The sequence below is a fragment of the Callospermophilus lateralis genome, chromosome 10 (assembly GCF_048772815.1).
Source record: "Callospermophilus lateralis isolate mCalLat2 chromosome 10, mCalLat2.hap1, whole genome shotgun sequence".
In the NCBI taxonomy this organism is placed as follows: domain Eukaryota; kingdom Metazoa; phylum Chordata; class Mammalia; order Rodentia; family Sciuridae; genus Callospermophilus; species Callospermophilus lateralis.
In genome coordinates this window covers 97,167,691-97,183,166 of record NC_135314.1, presented here as the reverse complement: position 1 = coordinate 97,183,166, position 15,476 = coordinate 97,167,691, and the positions used below count along the sequence as shown (strand labels likewise).

The 15,476-nt window shown below is 34.6% G+C and overlaps 1 protein-coding gene across 1 annotated transcript in view; it reads right to left on the bottom strand.

Annotated features, from left to right (window-relative positions):
* Positions 1–15,476, bottom strand: part of Wdr49 (WD repeat domain 49) — a 138,048-nt gene that overhangs the window by 96,445 nt on the left and 26,127 nt on the right. Inside the window, exons 3-4 of the mRNA XM_076868745.2 lie at positions 11,498–11,671; positions 10,472–10,646 (exon numbers count right to left, since the gene is read on the bottom strand). Of these exons, the coding sequence (XP_076724860.2) occupies positions 10,472–10,646; positions 11,498–11,671 (349 nt within the window). The remainder of the gene's footprint in view (positions 1–10,471; positions 10,647–11,497; positions 11,672–15,476) is intronic.

Here is a 15,476-nt window from a genome sequence, read left to right as displayed (position 1 = left end):
CCTTTCTCAAAACATGGCATCTAATCTTCAGTGATTTATTGGGCATCTACTATACACTTTGTGTGATGACAAGGATAATAAGAGAAGAAATAGATAAAGCCTGAACCTTTATCATATGTCTCCAAGCTTGGAAATAAAGATATGTATATCAAACAGTTAGAATTATAGCCCATAGTAAAGTGATAAATTGAATAGTCCAAAACTATAATAGGAGCTGAATAAAGAAATAAAACAGTGTGGGTTTCTGGGTTTGGGGAACATTTAATAAACTTTGACAAAAAGATAGCATATCAGTAGATGAGAGGTCATGGCAAAAACATCTGTGTGGGAAACAAATGGTAAACTCCAGAATTCAGAGCATAAAGAAAACCTTTTTTATGTTACAGATGAAGAAACTGACTTGCCCACATAAGTTTAGTGATCTGGCCAAAGTCATTATCGTTTGATTATTGTCTAACTCAGGCCTGCAGTCCTGAGATAAATTCTAAAGGTTTTGCAGTTGAATGTTACATACATGCAAGGTTATATATCCAAGCTCGGTACATTAGAATTTGACAGAACCAGAGTACAAATTCAGAAGATAGAGCCTGATCCCTTCATAGCTGCAGTAGGACTTTTCTCAAATTTTAACATGTACATGAATCACCTGAAAATCAGTGTTCAAAGCCAGCTTCTCTTTCAGTAAACCTGAGACTGTGCATTTCTCACACATTCCAGGAATTGCTGCTGATACTCCCTGAGGACTATGCTTAAAGTAACAAGGCTCTCAAGTATGCTCTTGAAAGTGCTGACATCATTTTATACTCTAGAGAAGCAATCCAAACTTCTGAAAATTTGTGAGGCCAAACACTACTTTGGCAATCTAACGAAAGTCATAGACCCTCTCCACCAGTAAGATGTGCACACACACACAAAAGTTTGTGTATAATATCAGGAATTTAAGAATCTTCCCATCGATGTTCATAAATCCCAACAGTGATCCATCTGAGAAATGTAGGGCATGAGCCTCTGGTTGCAAGGCAATTTTGGATGAGTAATTCTCCACCTGCTTCTCAGGTAATTCTTAAAATTTGTTACTAATAATATATGCCATCTGTGTTTGTGCACATCCACTTTAGTTTTCTATGTTTAGCTTCTACTTCTTTAATGTATATGAGTTTAAATGACTTTTGATGGTGGGGTTCTCTTAATGTCAGAACACAATTTCAGGAGGAAGAAGAGAGACTAGAAAGTAAAGGGGACCAGAGCAGAGCTACCTCACAGAGCACAGAATCATTTACTGTGAAGTGTGTCATGAAACAGAAGGGCTGCCGGGGTGGGAGTGGGGGGGTAAAATGGTCTATTTCTCCAATCTGCCTAGAATTCACATGGATGGTGTGGTGTGTTTCTTGCTCATCCCCCGCTTATGTAATTTCCCTTTAACCAATGGATTACTTTTTATAATTATGATAATTTATTGAATCTCTCACATGTACCAGGCAGCATGTCTGGTGCTCTCACCCTGTTAAAATCTTCAGTGGGTAAATTATCCCAAGTTTACTAATGAGGGATAGAAATTCTGAAAGTAAGTTTGCCCATGGGCATGACACTAATTACAGGTGGAGATGACATTGAACCCATCTATCTGGCTGTGAACTTTTCTTTTCTGTACTATTGCAGCCTCCTTTTTCTAGTAAACCATACTGCCATGCGCATGCCAGGACTAGATTCGGAATTCTTTCTTTCCTTCCTACCCTCCTTCCTTCCTTTCTTCTTCTTTCTTTGTTCCTTCCTTCCTTTCTTCCCTCCCCACTCACCCCTTTCTCTTTCCTTCCATACATGGTACTTGGGATTGAACCAGGGCTTTGCTAAACAGCTTAGGCTAGTTTCCAATTTGAGATCATTCTTGCCTCTGTCTCCCAAACATCTGAGATTTCAGGAGTACTGTCTTTCAAGGAAGGAAAGAAGGGAGGGAGGGAGGGAGAGATGAAGGATAGGAAGGAAGGGAGGAAAGAAGGAGAAAGGAACTCTATGAATTAATAACATGTTTCTTATAAAGAGGGGTGTCTTCAGCTTCATTAAGGAGCAATTAATTCCAGAGGCATAAGGACCCCTGATTGCTTGCTTCATTACTAAGTCTTTATTGGAGGGACCAACAGTGTAAAACCTGATGTATTGGTATATATTATCATTTAGGAAGCAGCCTCACTGACAATATCCCTTTTGTTTACTGAAAATGTTAAGGATTATTATAACTTGACACTCAGTAAATCAATATTATAAGATCTAAAGTACACAATATTACACTAATTTTACCTTCTAATCCATGGAAATTCCACAATATAATTATAATACATCAAAATAAAATATTTCAGCTGGGTGCCGTGGCGCACACCTGTAATCCCAGTGGCTCAAGAGGCTGAGGCAGGAGGATCGAAAATTCAAAGTCAGCCTCAGCTAGGAAACTTAGTGAGATCCTGTCTCTAAATAAAAATACAAAATAGGGCTGGGGATGTGACTCAGTGGTCAAGTGTCCCTAAGTTCAATCCCTGGTACCAAAAAATAGAAAATAAAATAAAATATTTCTACCCAGAAGATTACTTTTGTCATATGTTCCCACATTATATCCAAGAATCATCCTAGTTTTGAAGCCATAAAGAAAGATATAAAGAAGTGCATTCTGTTCTGGTGTTCACAGTACTGCTTTAAAATTTGAATCTGTGAGTTGCCATGTGACATTTATGGGACTGCACTGTTACATACTGGAAGCTCAACAATTCACACTTTACTTCTAAAGCAAGATACAACTTGTTTCTGATTAAATTGTAGAACTGAAGAACTCCTGAGAATGCTTGAGTAAAAGGTGAGAGAAAAGCCATTTCCTTAAAATCAAATTATCTGATAAATAAAAATGTTTTCCTCAGTTCTTTAGTTGAGGTAAGAAAATGATAGGTCGTGATAGAAACGTTTTTAAAATATCAAGCTAGGCAATGGGATGAGCTGGTAAAATAAATTATTTGTTTTTAAAATTCTCAGCAAGTTTAGGGATTAAAAGAGAAAAATACTTTAAAATTACTTTTATATATCACTTTGAGAGCAAAAAAACAATACCTTGAATATATTTGTCCATTAAGATGCTAACTTTTGGGGCTGGGGTTGTGGCTCAGAGTAGAGTGCTCACCTAGCACGTGCAAGGGGCTGGGTTCAATCCTCAGCACCACATAAAAATAAATAAATAAATAAATATTGTGTCCAACTACAACTAAAAAAAATTTTTTTAAAGATTTTTTTTAAAAAGACGCCAACTTTCAACTCTTCTGCTCTCTCTCCACACAGTCACCAAAAAAAAAAAAAAAAAAAAAGGCATTAAGGGAACCTGCTATTGATCCTTATCCCCATATGTGCTGTCAAAATGACCCTGAGTAATAGCAATTAGTTAATGTGGGAAAATGATTTGAAAATGAAAAGTGATACCTAAAGTCTAAGTAAGTAATGCTATTACGTGCACTTAGAATAAAATAGCATAAGTCCCTCTAAAGCATTTGCCAACAGATAGAGGCTGTATCAGGGTAGAAAACTGGGCCATTTATAACACGGAATTCTTATTATCAATGTTCAGGCTTTTATAAGTCATGTGAGTTAGGATGACAGCTTATTTTGAACATTCTTTGATACTGTTTTGTTTGAAGAAAGGTTATTTTCAGTTTTATTTCTTATCTTACTTTGAAATTAGAGTCCCATTCCCTGAGAACACCATGGATCTCTGTAAATACTAAGCAACCGCCATTTGTTTCAAAGAGGAAAGACAAGAAAGAATAACTGTATCTATATTCTCTTTAAAAATCCAATGCACTTTTTAAAAACCCAAATGAAGCACTGCTAAGAATATTTATAAACAGTAATACAATTAATTTCACGACTTTTTAAAACAGAAAGTTGATACCCATTTGGTATACAAACAGATCTTCCACTTCCACCATGCCCTTGAACAACCTGCAGGCAGGAAGCCTTTTCTACAAGCTCAGGCCATCAACTTGCAGCTGATTTCAACTACATTAAACACAGTGAGGGAACTGGGAGGATGGACAAGGTGCTTTCGCCACTGAGTGGTTCAGGCCTATTGAGAGCCATTCATGGGCTGTGTGTGGACTACAGAGGCACCACAGCCTAGTGAATAGGAGAATCTGGTGTCAGGGAAATTCCAGTGGAAATTTCCTCTGACTAAGACTGCCCAGACATATTGTGAGCCCTTTGCAAGCTATGCCCCAGGTCCCACACAGCTTCGGAGATGGGGAGACCTACTGCAGCCACATAGCCTTTCAGAGATGGGTATGACCTACCAAGATGCCAACCAACCTGCTGACTGCAAGACATCAGGAAGCAAGACTCCAGCCCTAAAACCTTATCCCTGCCTTTGATGTACCCCCTTAAATAAACTACGAAAGCCATTTTCTAGTTATTCAGCTCCAGCTCCTGTGAAGGTTGAACCTATCAGCTGTTCCATCCTTTGAAACTAATTCTGACCCTGTGTCTTTGTTCTTCACTAATTATTCTACACTTTAATTTCTTAGGTGGCTTACATCCCCCTAAGCAGGAAGAAAAGTCCCCTAACAAGGTGCTGGATGCCCCCCCATACAGAACCATTTTGTATGAAGACTGATTCAGATTCAGGGAATTAGAGCAACATCCAAGCAAGACACTAAATCTGGCTTCTCTTCCAAACTTATGTCTACTCTCTGAGTAGACACTGGTGTCAATATTTTAAATCCTTTGACACTTGCTCCATTAAATAGTGCAACAATTAATGATTTGGTTATTAATTCCAAAAGTTTTGTATCTCCTTCTAGACCTAATGGGAAAACACCTATCAACATGATTTAAAAAAAGCAAATCAATGGCTTTTCTTTGGGCAATGATCATTCTTTCAGTAGCTATACTTCCAGTCTATTGTGTTTGAGATTCCCAATGGTACTGCCTATATGAGAAGATAATCACTAAAAAGGAAAATTTTCTGAATTTGAAGATTTATGTCTCACCGTGTTGCCCCCAAACTCTACATTTACTTTACAAGCATTTCAGAATGCAATTACTATTTTTATTAAAATATGACACAGAACCATTCAATACAATGAAAACATTTTCTACCTCAAAGTTTTAAGAAAGAAGTCTGAACGTTCTCTTAAAACAGTGTGCTAATCATACTCTTGTGTCTGAAACGGAGCTTTTCCTTTCACATTTCAGCCATGCAGACATTTTATCCTTAGCTCTGGTAAAAGCTTACTCCTATACTTGCTCAAGTATTTCTTTCTATCCTCAATTGTATATTCCCTCCTCACACTGAGAAGAAAATCACCAAAAATATTTCGTAGGAGTTCTAAGAATATCAATTCATGTTGCTGGAGTTAAAAAGCATATCAAATTAGAGCAGCCCTGGGTTACTTGTTGCTGACAGAATAGGTCTTGCAGGCCAAAGGAGCATAATCCATGATGACTATGAATCCCACTGTGCTATATTTGACTCTAACCTCTCTTCTCTTCCTACCTCCTTCTTCATTCTGGTATTCCTCCTTCTCTTCATTTTGAAATAACTGAGCTTCAAATAACAACAAACAGGCATATTTAAACTTCTTATCTCTATTGCTATATCTAAGAATAGTTCCTCATTTGCTGGTCAAGACTGAAGTAGGTTCCCCTTTCAGAAGCATTTGAGCTTCAAAAGTAAAACTTGATTGATTATTTATTTATTGGTACTGGGGATTGAACTCAGGGGTGCTTAAGCACTGCACCACATCCCCAGTCTTTCTATTAACTTAGAGACAGGGTCTCGCTGAGTTGCTTAGGGCCTTGTGCTAAGTTGCTGAAGCTGACTTTGAACTCACGATCCTCCTGCCTCAGCCTCCCAAGCCACTGGATTACAGGTGACCATTATCGAGCCTGATCCACAACTTGAAAGAAGATAAAAATAAATCTTACATAGATAACTCACTTCCTTTACTCTTTTACTTTCTTCTTTTTGAATAATCTTCTCTTCTGCCTTTTTCTCAACATACATTCATATAGTATATAACTATGATTTTTAATTGTTTTTCTTATATCAATCACTTTCTTTACTATAAATAAGTCCTTATTTTATAATAAAAAGAATTCTACAAATATCAAGCATAATTTCTTTTGATATTTCTCTCTACTTGTTATAATATTTTTCAATAATATTCATTCAATAATTTATCCAAGACCTTTGACAACCAAATTGCAAAATGACTTTTTTTACATAATCAAATAAGCTTTCACAAAGTAAATTAATGTGATTATGAATTAGACACATAAATAAAATATTTTAAAAAGAGAAAGAAAAAGAAACATTAATGAAATTCTTTCTTATGAGTTCAGGTAGTTTGGCATTTCCCTATGTCAAAACACAGTCTAGTTTCTCCGCATGAAATTGATAAACTGCCAATTGTTTTCCACCCTGAACCAAGCTCAGAGGGAAATTCATTCACCTAGCATCCTTTGGCAAGTAAGTTGCCCATTGTTCTCTACCACAATTATCACAGAGAACATGGTATACAATGCTCTGTGCATATGGACACTCAGTAGGTGTTACTGAGAGGCTGCTCGGTTTTGAACACTTCCAAATGATCATGATAATAAATAAATCTTGAAATAATTATCTTAAAATTCTCCTTAGTGAGCATATTGGAAGGTCAGTTGCTTAGGACTGAGCCAGACATTACAGTCCATTGAACTTATCAGTTCTTAGCACTGTGCCCATTACACAGTAGCTACTTAACAAGTGTTGTGGGGCAAAGTGCACTTAAAGGCTCCCATCTGCAGGGTAGGTAAAGGGCTGTTAAAGGGACTGAAAGATTTCAGGGAAGAAACTAAATTATCAACAAATATTTGTTGCACACTCAGTATTTTAAAAACATCCTGTTTAATTTTCTCTTCTAGCCATGATGGAGTAATAAGAACTAAATTTAATTCCCCCTATAAACAACTAGAAAACTGCACAAAGTGTTTTTCCAGGCATTTGACAACAGGTAACAAAGAAGTATAAAGCTTAAGAGAAGGGAAACAAATGAGGTGAGCCCTGCAAACGCCCCCAGCTTCCTTGGAAGAAGTTTCAAACATGGGTACACAAAGAGGGAAACCGTACAGAGTTCAGAAACCTCCTGAGATGAAGAGCTGAAGATTGGAGTTTGAAGAGGGTGAAGCAGCCAGAAGTTGGGAAATTTAAGGAAAGGTAGATAACTAGGAGTCTTGGAAAAAATGGGTCGGAGAGAGAAAACTTTGAAAACAATAACAGAAAAACTTTCAAGTTAAACTAGACATAGATTCATATATCCAAGAGTCTCAATGAATTCTAAGCAACACACACATACACCAAGAAAAACAAAGGCATATGATAATTAAATTAAAAATAAATATTATAAAATACTTCATTATCAATATTTCTTTTATTCTCCATTGACACTAAGGAGAATAAAAGAAATACTGCCTTCATAGTTAAGGGTATTTTTTTTTCTATTTTTATATAAGTGTAACTGGCATGTGAGGCATTGGATTTTTTTCCTGGAGTAGAGAGGTTAATGAATTTAAGGACTCAAATTCTACCATGGGTACCAAAGTCCATATGATTGGTTCACAGTTTGAATAGCATCAAAGAGAATTGTTTTAAAGAAGAATCCAGGAGCAAAGCAGAAATTGATGTTCTTGCATATCACTCAGTGAAAAAGTCTGTTTCCATAGATGGGTCATGAACAAAAGTAGCAAAAGGTAAAGAAAGTGTCAAGAATCATTCTGGTAAAAATTTTAAAAAGACTTTTCTTTGACAACAGGATCTGGTCTATCTCAGAATGAAGAAATCTGCAGAAGTGATCAAAATTGAGAAGATAATCTGGGAAAAGTCTGAGTATTTGGCTCAGGTGAGGATCTATGACCTGCAAATAGAGAATTCTCCACCAGGTGAAATTTCTTAACAGTCTAAAATGGCTCATCATTCTGCAGTTTCAGACTTGAAATCCAGAAGATTCTTGGTTCAGAAGATAGCTTGCTTTTGTCTTTGCTCTACAATTTCCATTTTCTCAGGATCAAAAACCTTCTAACGAGCCAGTCTGATTGTGGTTTTTGTTTTTTGTGAGTTCTTTTTTCCTCCAACCTGTGCTGCATAGAACTACAAAAGACACCTTCCCTAAGTGCTGTCTGCATCAGATCTGCCTAAATTTCCTCAAAACCCTTCAATGCCTTGCTATTTCATTCTGTACCAAATAGGAACTCGGCCTGATTGCTAAGATCTTACCACATATGTCCCCGTTTGATCTATCTATTCACTTTTATTTCCTCAGTACTCAGTCTGTTCTATTCATGTCCAATCCTCTCTCTGCCAAGTATGTCTCCTTGTCTTCCTTTACTCAAGTTCATCATGTTCTCTATTTTTTCCACCATCTCCCCATCCTTTAAGTTCTTCTTTAAGTTGTATCTCTGAAGCTTTTCCTCATACCTGTTCCTTCTTTTTTAATTTTTATTTTTGTTGTTGTTGTGTTTTGTTTTCTTTATAAATCTCTGCTCATCTTGGTGCTCTGGAAGGCTTTTCTTTCTTAAGAACTACAGTAAATGAAAATTTTGTTTAAATTTTTAGTAAATATTCATTACCATATACAATGACTTAATGAAATATTTTATATTAGTGTTAATTTTATGTCAGATATTAATCTTATTGAGAGTTAAGCCCATAATTATTCTTTCTTCTCCATTCTCAAATGCCTAAGATAGTTTTTTAAGAGCACATAGAATATCAATAGATAATTTCTGATTGATTGGTATTTCAATTCCATAATTCAAATAAACTGGCTAAAATAAGTATGCACACATATTTATTCTTACAAATATATATTGTTACATAAATATATTTCAGCTATTTTCCCAGAAGATTATTTACTTGATTAAATTGCAATTTGATTCAAAGAGCTAGTAAATATGCAATCCAGGTAAGACAGCAAAGATTTTAATAATGTATATTTAATTGCACATGTATGTATAGTAGACATCTGTAGCTATTTCCTAATATGCAATAATTTAGGGACCAGACTCACGTTGGATTCCTTAGATTATAAATATAATTTCTGCTTCAACTAAGCTATATTCCTACATTCTTTATCAACAGATAAAGAAACCAAAGATCAGAACAAGATGATGGAAACCTAGTAAGTAGCAAATTCACATTGACCTAGAGAACAATTCTTGTTCTGCATCTTAAAAGACAAATGTTCACTGATAGATTTCAAAGCTTAATCCTCAACCTTCTCAAAAGCATCAGATGGGCTACTTCTCTTTATTTATTCACATTAATTTAAGATCATTGAACTCAAATAATACACTCAACTTCAGAGAATCCACTATAAGAACCCCTGCTTTATTATTATAGTCTCGTTTGGGGTTTATGTGTCAAATGTAATGTTTTTTGGAAGCAGCTGCAATAGCTCTATTTAGTTATTTCTAGTACTAATTCTTATTTCAGAAGATTCAACACATCATTTGTGCCTGTCACACTTAGCAAGTGACCAAAACACATTATGTTTTGTATTTCCCCCAAGTACTATCATGTCAAAGTAGGATACGATCTTTGTGGGCATACATTAGAGAATTAGTTCCAAGTTCCTAAAACCCAAAGAAGGTAAAACTAACAAAAACCAACAGCCGGGTTCACTTGAACTGCCTCTTCTTCAAACTACGTCAGGAACAGACCAATAACATTAATCTCATTAAAGTTCTTTTTTGTGAGTATTTCTTAATGTAGCAAATTAGAAATGAAAAAATTAACATAATCCTTATAGCTGTACCAATCCTTAGTATCTGTACCAAGATATCAGTACATATAGTGCACATTTGATTCTTAGAACATCAGATACAAATTTTGTGAAATTAAAGCATATTATGAAACTAATTCACTCATTGGTGACTCAGCTTTAAAGAAGTTGTGGTATGCTACAGACGCTAATTTATAAAATAATCTTATTCCATGAGAGAATTACTGCTGAAGTACTCTAGATGAAAGAAATTCATGTCACTATATATCAAAAAATGGAAGAAAAGAAAATTAAGGCAATTTCATTATGAAAGCAGTCAAGCTAATATACTTCCCGTAAGAACATAAAGAAAACCAAAGGCCTTGTTAAATTCTTTTATTTAGCAGCCCTGAATGATCAGAGTCAGGTTGAAGCTAAATGGGTTCTATGACAATTTTCTTTCTTCTCTTGGGGTTTCTTTAGTTCACAGTTCACCTGAATTAATTGTATGAAGCATAAATTTTAGAAGGAAAGAAGTGATTTCTGCTAGTGTTCAGAGGATAGCAGAGAGTCCAGACCAAATCCTCCAGAGAACCAATTATTGGGTTTCTAAACTTAAACATTCTGTGTGAAACATTTTCATCAAAGAATATAAATGTAGAAGTCGAAGGTGACTGTTTTCTTTCATTACTGTTCAAACTTAGTACCTTGTCTGACCCAATCTTCACGGTGAAGTTTATGTCCTAAAATATGGCAACATCTGTGACATCCAGAAAGCAGCTCTGCCCAGTTAATGGTCATGGTGGCCTCTTTGTCATCACATGCACTAGCAGGCCGTTCAAACAGGGAGATCAAGGCTGCAGTGAAAACAATTGCTTGGACCTTAAGTCATTGAAAGAAAAACAAACATAGGCAGGGTGATTGCTGCAAGAAGATTCTGGGTTCTTTATGATTAATAAGGAACAGATCATGAATTAATAAGAAGGTCTTCAATAATATTAAAAGAATACAGGCAAGTATAATAAAAGACAGAACAATTATAAGACTGGCAAAGCAATTTCCAAGAATGGTTTATTATTGCTTTTAAGTACTCTTGTCTTTTAAAACAGCAAGAATGAAAAGCTTTCAAAATTAGGAAAGGAAATTGTTCAAATTAAGCTCCTTGAGAGGTCCCTGGCATATTCTAGTGTCATTCATTAAATAAGAATTTCTCACTTGTTACATGGAATTTGATAAGAAGCAAGAAATCATTGAATCCAGTGTCTTGATTTCAGTGTTACCCCTCTATGCATCTCTCCCTTAATTGCATGATATAAAAAATGAGCAATCCCTAGTTGACTGGCCCTGAGAATCTCAAAATCTTATGAATGAAAATCAGAACAGTTCATTTGAAAGACTTATGATAGATAAGTTTAGAGATTTCATATTAAACATTCATTAAAATTAGGATTTGTTAGATTAAGTATTCTATGGTATATACTTAGTGAGATTGTTTTAAAGAATGAGTGAAATGCAGTGATACACAGACTAAAAAAAACACAGTAAAGATTTGATTGTATAAGCAAGAAGATGAATTATAATCTAATACATCTCTTTATGTCCAAATGTGTGACTTTATAATTGATAATGTAGTTCAATCAGGAGATCACACTGATGCCATTTTAATTAATAGTGTGAGCTACAGTTTGGTGATTACATCTCATACTGTTCAGTCTTATCCCTCCCTCACTTACCTTTCCAGTTATGTCCCCAAAAGAAAGAATTGATTCATTGGCATCAAGAGGATCACACCAATAATCCATGCAAATTGGTGTTCCTTTCAGGCCTTGGAGTTTATATTGACAAGGAAATTCTTTGGACAGCAGATCATAGAAACAAATCTCTTTACTTGTAAAAGCCACTGCAATCTAAAGTAGCAGAATAAAAAATTAGCAAGTATTTCTGATGGATTTAGTGAAATCAATATGCAAAGCAGATATACAAATCTGATCTCCAAATCAGACATCATTCCTGAAAGTCTTTAACAGCAATATGGAAATGTAGCACAGTAGCACACATGAATTTTATTCCAACTTTGGACTGTAGCCAAAAAAGAAATTTTTTCCATTAAAGGCATTTGAACAAATTTTCTTTCCTATTTCTACTCCACACAACCACCAACATCTTCTGTCATGGGAGGCTAGATAGCTCTTCACATGGCAAAGACAATACAGAGAGAGCTATAGCATCCACAATCGTACCCAAAAGTTTACTAACCATGTGTTATGAAGTAAACAGAGATGCTCACAGAAATCAATTGATAAAACTGTAAGGAGTTTTATTCTTAGTAATATAAAATCCTGAAGACTATTTTTTAAAGGGCAAATGATTAACTTAAAAATCAGTCAATAGAAATGATACCTATAGAAGGCTACATGTTGGATTTATTAGACAAATATTTTAACTCAGATACTATAAATATTTTAAAGCAATAAAGAAACCAGGCTTGGTGGCAAACATTGTAATCCCAGCTACTCAGGAGGCTAAGGCAAGTTGAAGGCTAACCTTGGCAACTTAATGAGACATTGTCTAAAATTTGGGTTGGGATGTAGCTCAGTGGCAAAGCACCTGCCTTGCATACCGGGAGCCCTGAGTTGGATCCCCAGTTCCAGGGAAAAATAATTTTTTAAAAGACAATAAATTAAATTTAATACAATTTTTTTAAAGGGCCAAAACAATTAAAGGAAACAATATCTAAAGAACTAAATTTATGAGACAGATATCAAAGAGAGAATATCAATAAACATATATAAATTATTAAAGTAAAGAATCATACCGTTTGATTGATTTAGACTTAATATAATTACTGACAAGGTAGAATTTACATTTGCATTTTTCTAACAACAGAGCCCCAAAATACATGGAGCAAAAACTAAAAGAGCTGGAAAGAGAAATCAGCATTTCAACAATTTCCCCACTTTCAAGAATGAAGAAAACAAATGGACTGAGATTAACAAGAAAACAGAGGAAAAAAATGAAAGAAAACGAAAACACAATTGCAATTACTTCTGAAATCCATTAACAACTGTGCCTAGATTAAAATTTGTAGTTGTAAACACCAGTATAAATAAAGATATCAAATCAGTAATCTACCTTCTCAGATAAGAAATGAGAAAAGCAAAAACTAAACTAAAGGTTCAGTGTTTTCTCTGGTTTGCAGCTGCTAACTCATAAAAAGGGTGGGGAGGTGGATAGAGAAGAATGAAAGAAAGAATGAAAGTTCTTTGGATTAGAAAAAGCAAAATGAAGGGAAGGAAGGGGAATGGGAATTGGAAGGACAGCAGAATGAATTATTATCCCATGTGCATACATACTTATACAACCAATGTAATTCCATATCATGTACAATCAGAATGAGAAGTTATAATCCATATATATATATATATATATATATATATATATATATATAATGTAAAGTGCATTCTATCATGTATAGCTAATAAGAACAAATTAGAAATTATATATATATATATATATATATATATATATATATATATATATATATATATCAAGAGACAGAATGAGGCATCCCTTTAATTAGCTCCATCAACTGATAGAACACATAGCAATCAGAGTATACATGGACCACATTTCCAAAAGGTAGAAGGAAGCTGACCCAAAATTCTAGAGTCATCCTTGGAAGAGAGATGGCAGATGTATTCAGGTGACATAGAAAGGGACATTTTAATCATGTCAAAAGAAAAACAAAGGTTATAGAGTTTTAACTATGTATAAGGTACAAAATTGTTTTTGTGTGTATATTCTATGTGTGTTGTTTTCATATATTCTTTAATGGAACTATTAATTCTACTATTTAAAGATATTATGTTAAATATCTTAATATTATTTGTGAAAGGATAATTGGATAGAAAAATGTGATTATATTCTGCTCTTCACTGTACCAAAACCATCACATAAGCCACATGAAAACCAATAAGGTGTTGTTGCTCACATAATGCTGGTCTGTCCCAAGATCAGGCAAAAAAGAGGACAGCACCAGGTGCTGACAATTACATGTTAAACATGTATCTTCAATTATGTTTAACATGTAATTGTTAAACAGTGTCAGTGTGGTTTGATTTTGCACTATTAATGCAGTTTGTGAACTGAAAATGATTTTCCTTTCCTGCTTCACCATATGCCCAAATAATCAATAGCTTGAGAGAACAAAATAAAGCCAATGATTGCTGGCATTTATTAAATTAAAAATAAAACCTAAACCTAAATTAAGAAAAGGGAAAAAAATAATAAAAATTAATTTAAAACATTTTTAAAATAGAGAATAGGAAGGCAATAGAGAAAATCAACAAAACCAGACTTGTTCTTGAATAGATCAAAAATATTTTCCGACTTTTAGTTAGACCAACCAAAACACAGAGAAAAAGAGAAAGAAAAGAAATCCAATAAAAATGGGCAAAAAGATTTAAACAGAAACTTAACCAAAGTATAAATATAGATAGCAATAAGCATATGAAAATTACATGGTTCATAATTATAAAAGTTTATTAAAACCACAATATTCCAATATAAACCTTTTTAATTGGCTAAAATTAAGAAAGAACAATATCTGATATTATCTAGTGTTGATAAGGAGATGCTATATATCCATATGACAGAAAGATGAAGAGTAATTTAAAAAATAAATTATGGTTTCACCTAACAACACAAGAAATCTCAGAATAATTATGTCAAATTTAAAAATCCAGGCCAAAAAAATAAAAAAGGAGTACATCCAGTATGACAATTATATAATACTCTACAAGATGCAAACTGATCTATAATGACAGAATACAGATCAGTGCTTGCCTGACAAGAAGAGATGGGGTGGGAAGCTTACCAAAGGGTGCCAGGAAACTTTTGAAAATGATGGATATGCTCATTATCTTTGTCATGCTGTTAGTTTTTCTTGGGTACATACATATATTAACAACTATCAACTTGGGGCACTTTTAATATTGGTCACATCGTTTGTTACTTATGCCTCAATGAAACTGTTTAACAGAAAGGCAATATGAAGATTCTATGTAGAGTGACTACAAAGGACAGGCTAAGATTCAGTTATCAGTCCTAAGAAAAAGAAACCCTGCAAGATGTCTATCATATGATGATAACAGAATGCTGCACACAAATGTAATCTAGACTAGAACTGCATTTTAATCTTTTAAACTGTCTTTTAATCCTTTTAAGCTTTAGTACTGAATCCTTAGCAGAGAAATGGATACAATACCAGCAGCCACTGTGCAGGCAGTGAAGACACTGAGGCACAGGCTCTGAACACCAGTTTTATCGGTGTACAAGTTGTGGCAACACTATTTGCATCTCATGGTCCCAAAAAAGATTAACGACTTCTTGCTCACTCTCTCATCCTTAAAGTAGGACTATTAGGAACTTGGTGATGATCTTGAAAGGAGTAGAATATCAGGGCATGTTCCATAGGAAGCTAGTGACACTGATTTTTTATGGTTCCAGGCAGTAGTGCATACACTTCCTACTAAAAAGAACCTGACTTTTCAGAGAAATGGCTGATTCTAGGTCTGGCACAGGAAATACAAGACAATCCTGGAACATCTTGTCGTACCAGGAAGCAATGAAACTTTCAAAGACTGTTATAGTTATAAAAAGACTCAGAAGATAACTTGTGTTAGTTCCTACTGTGTAAAGATGGTATGGTTT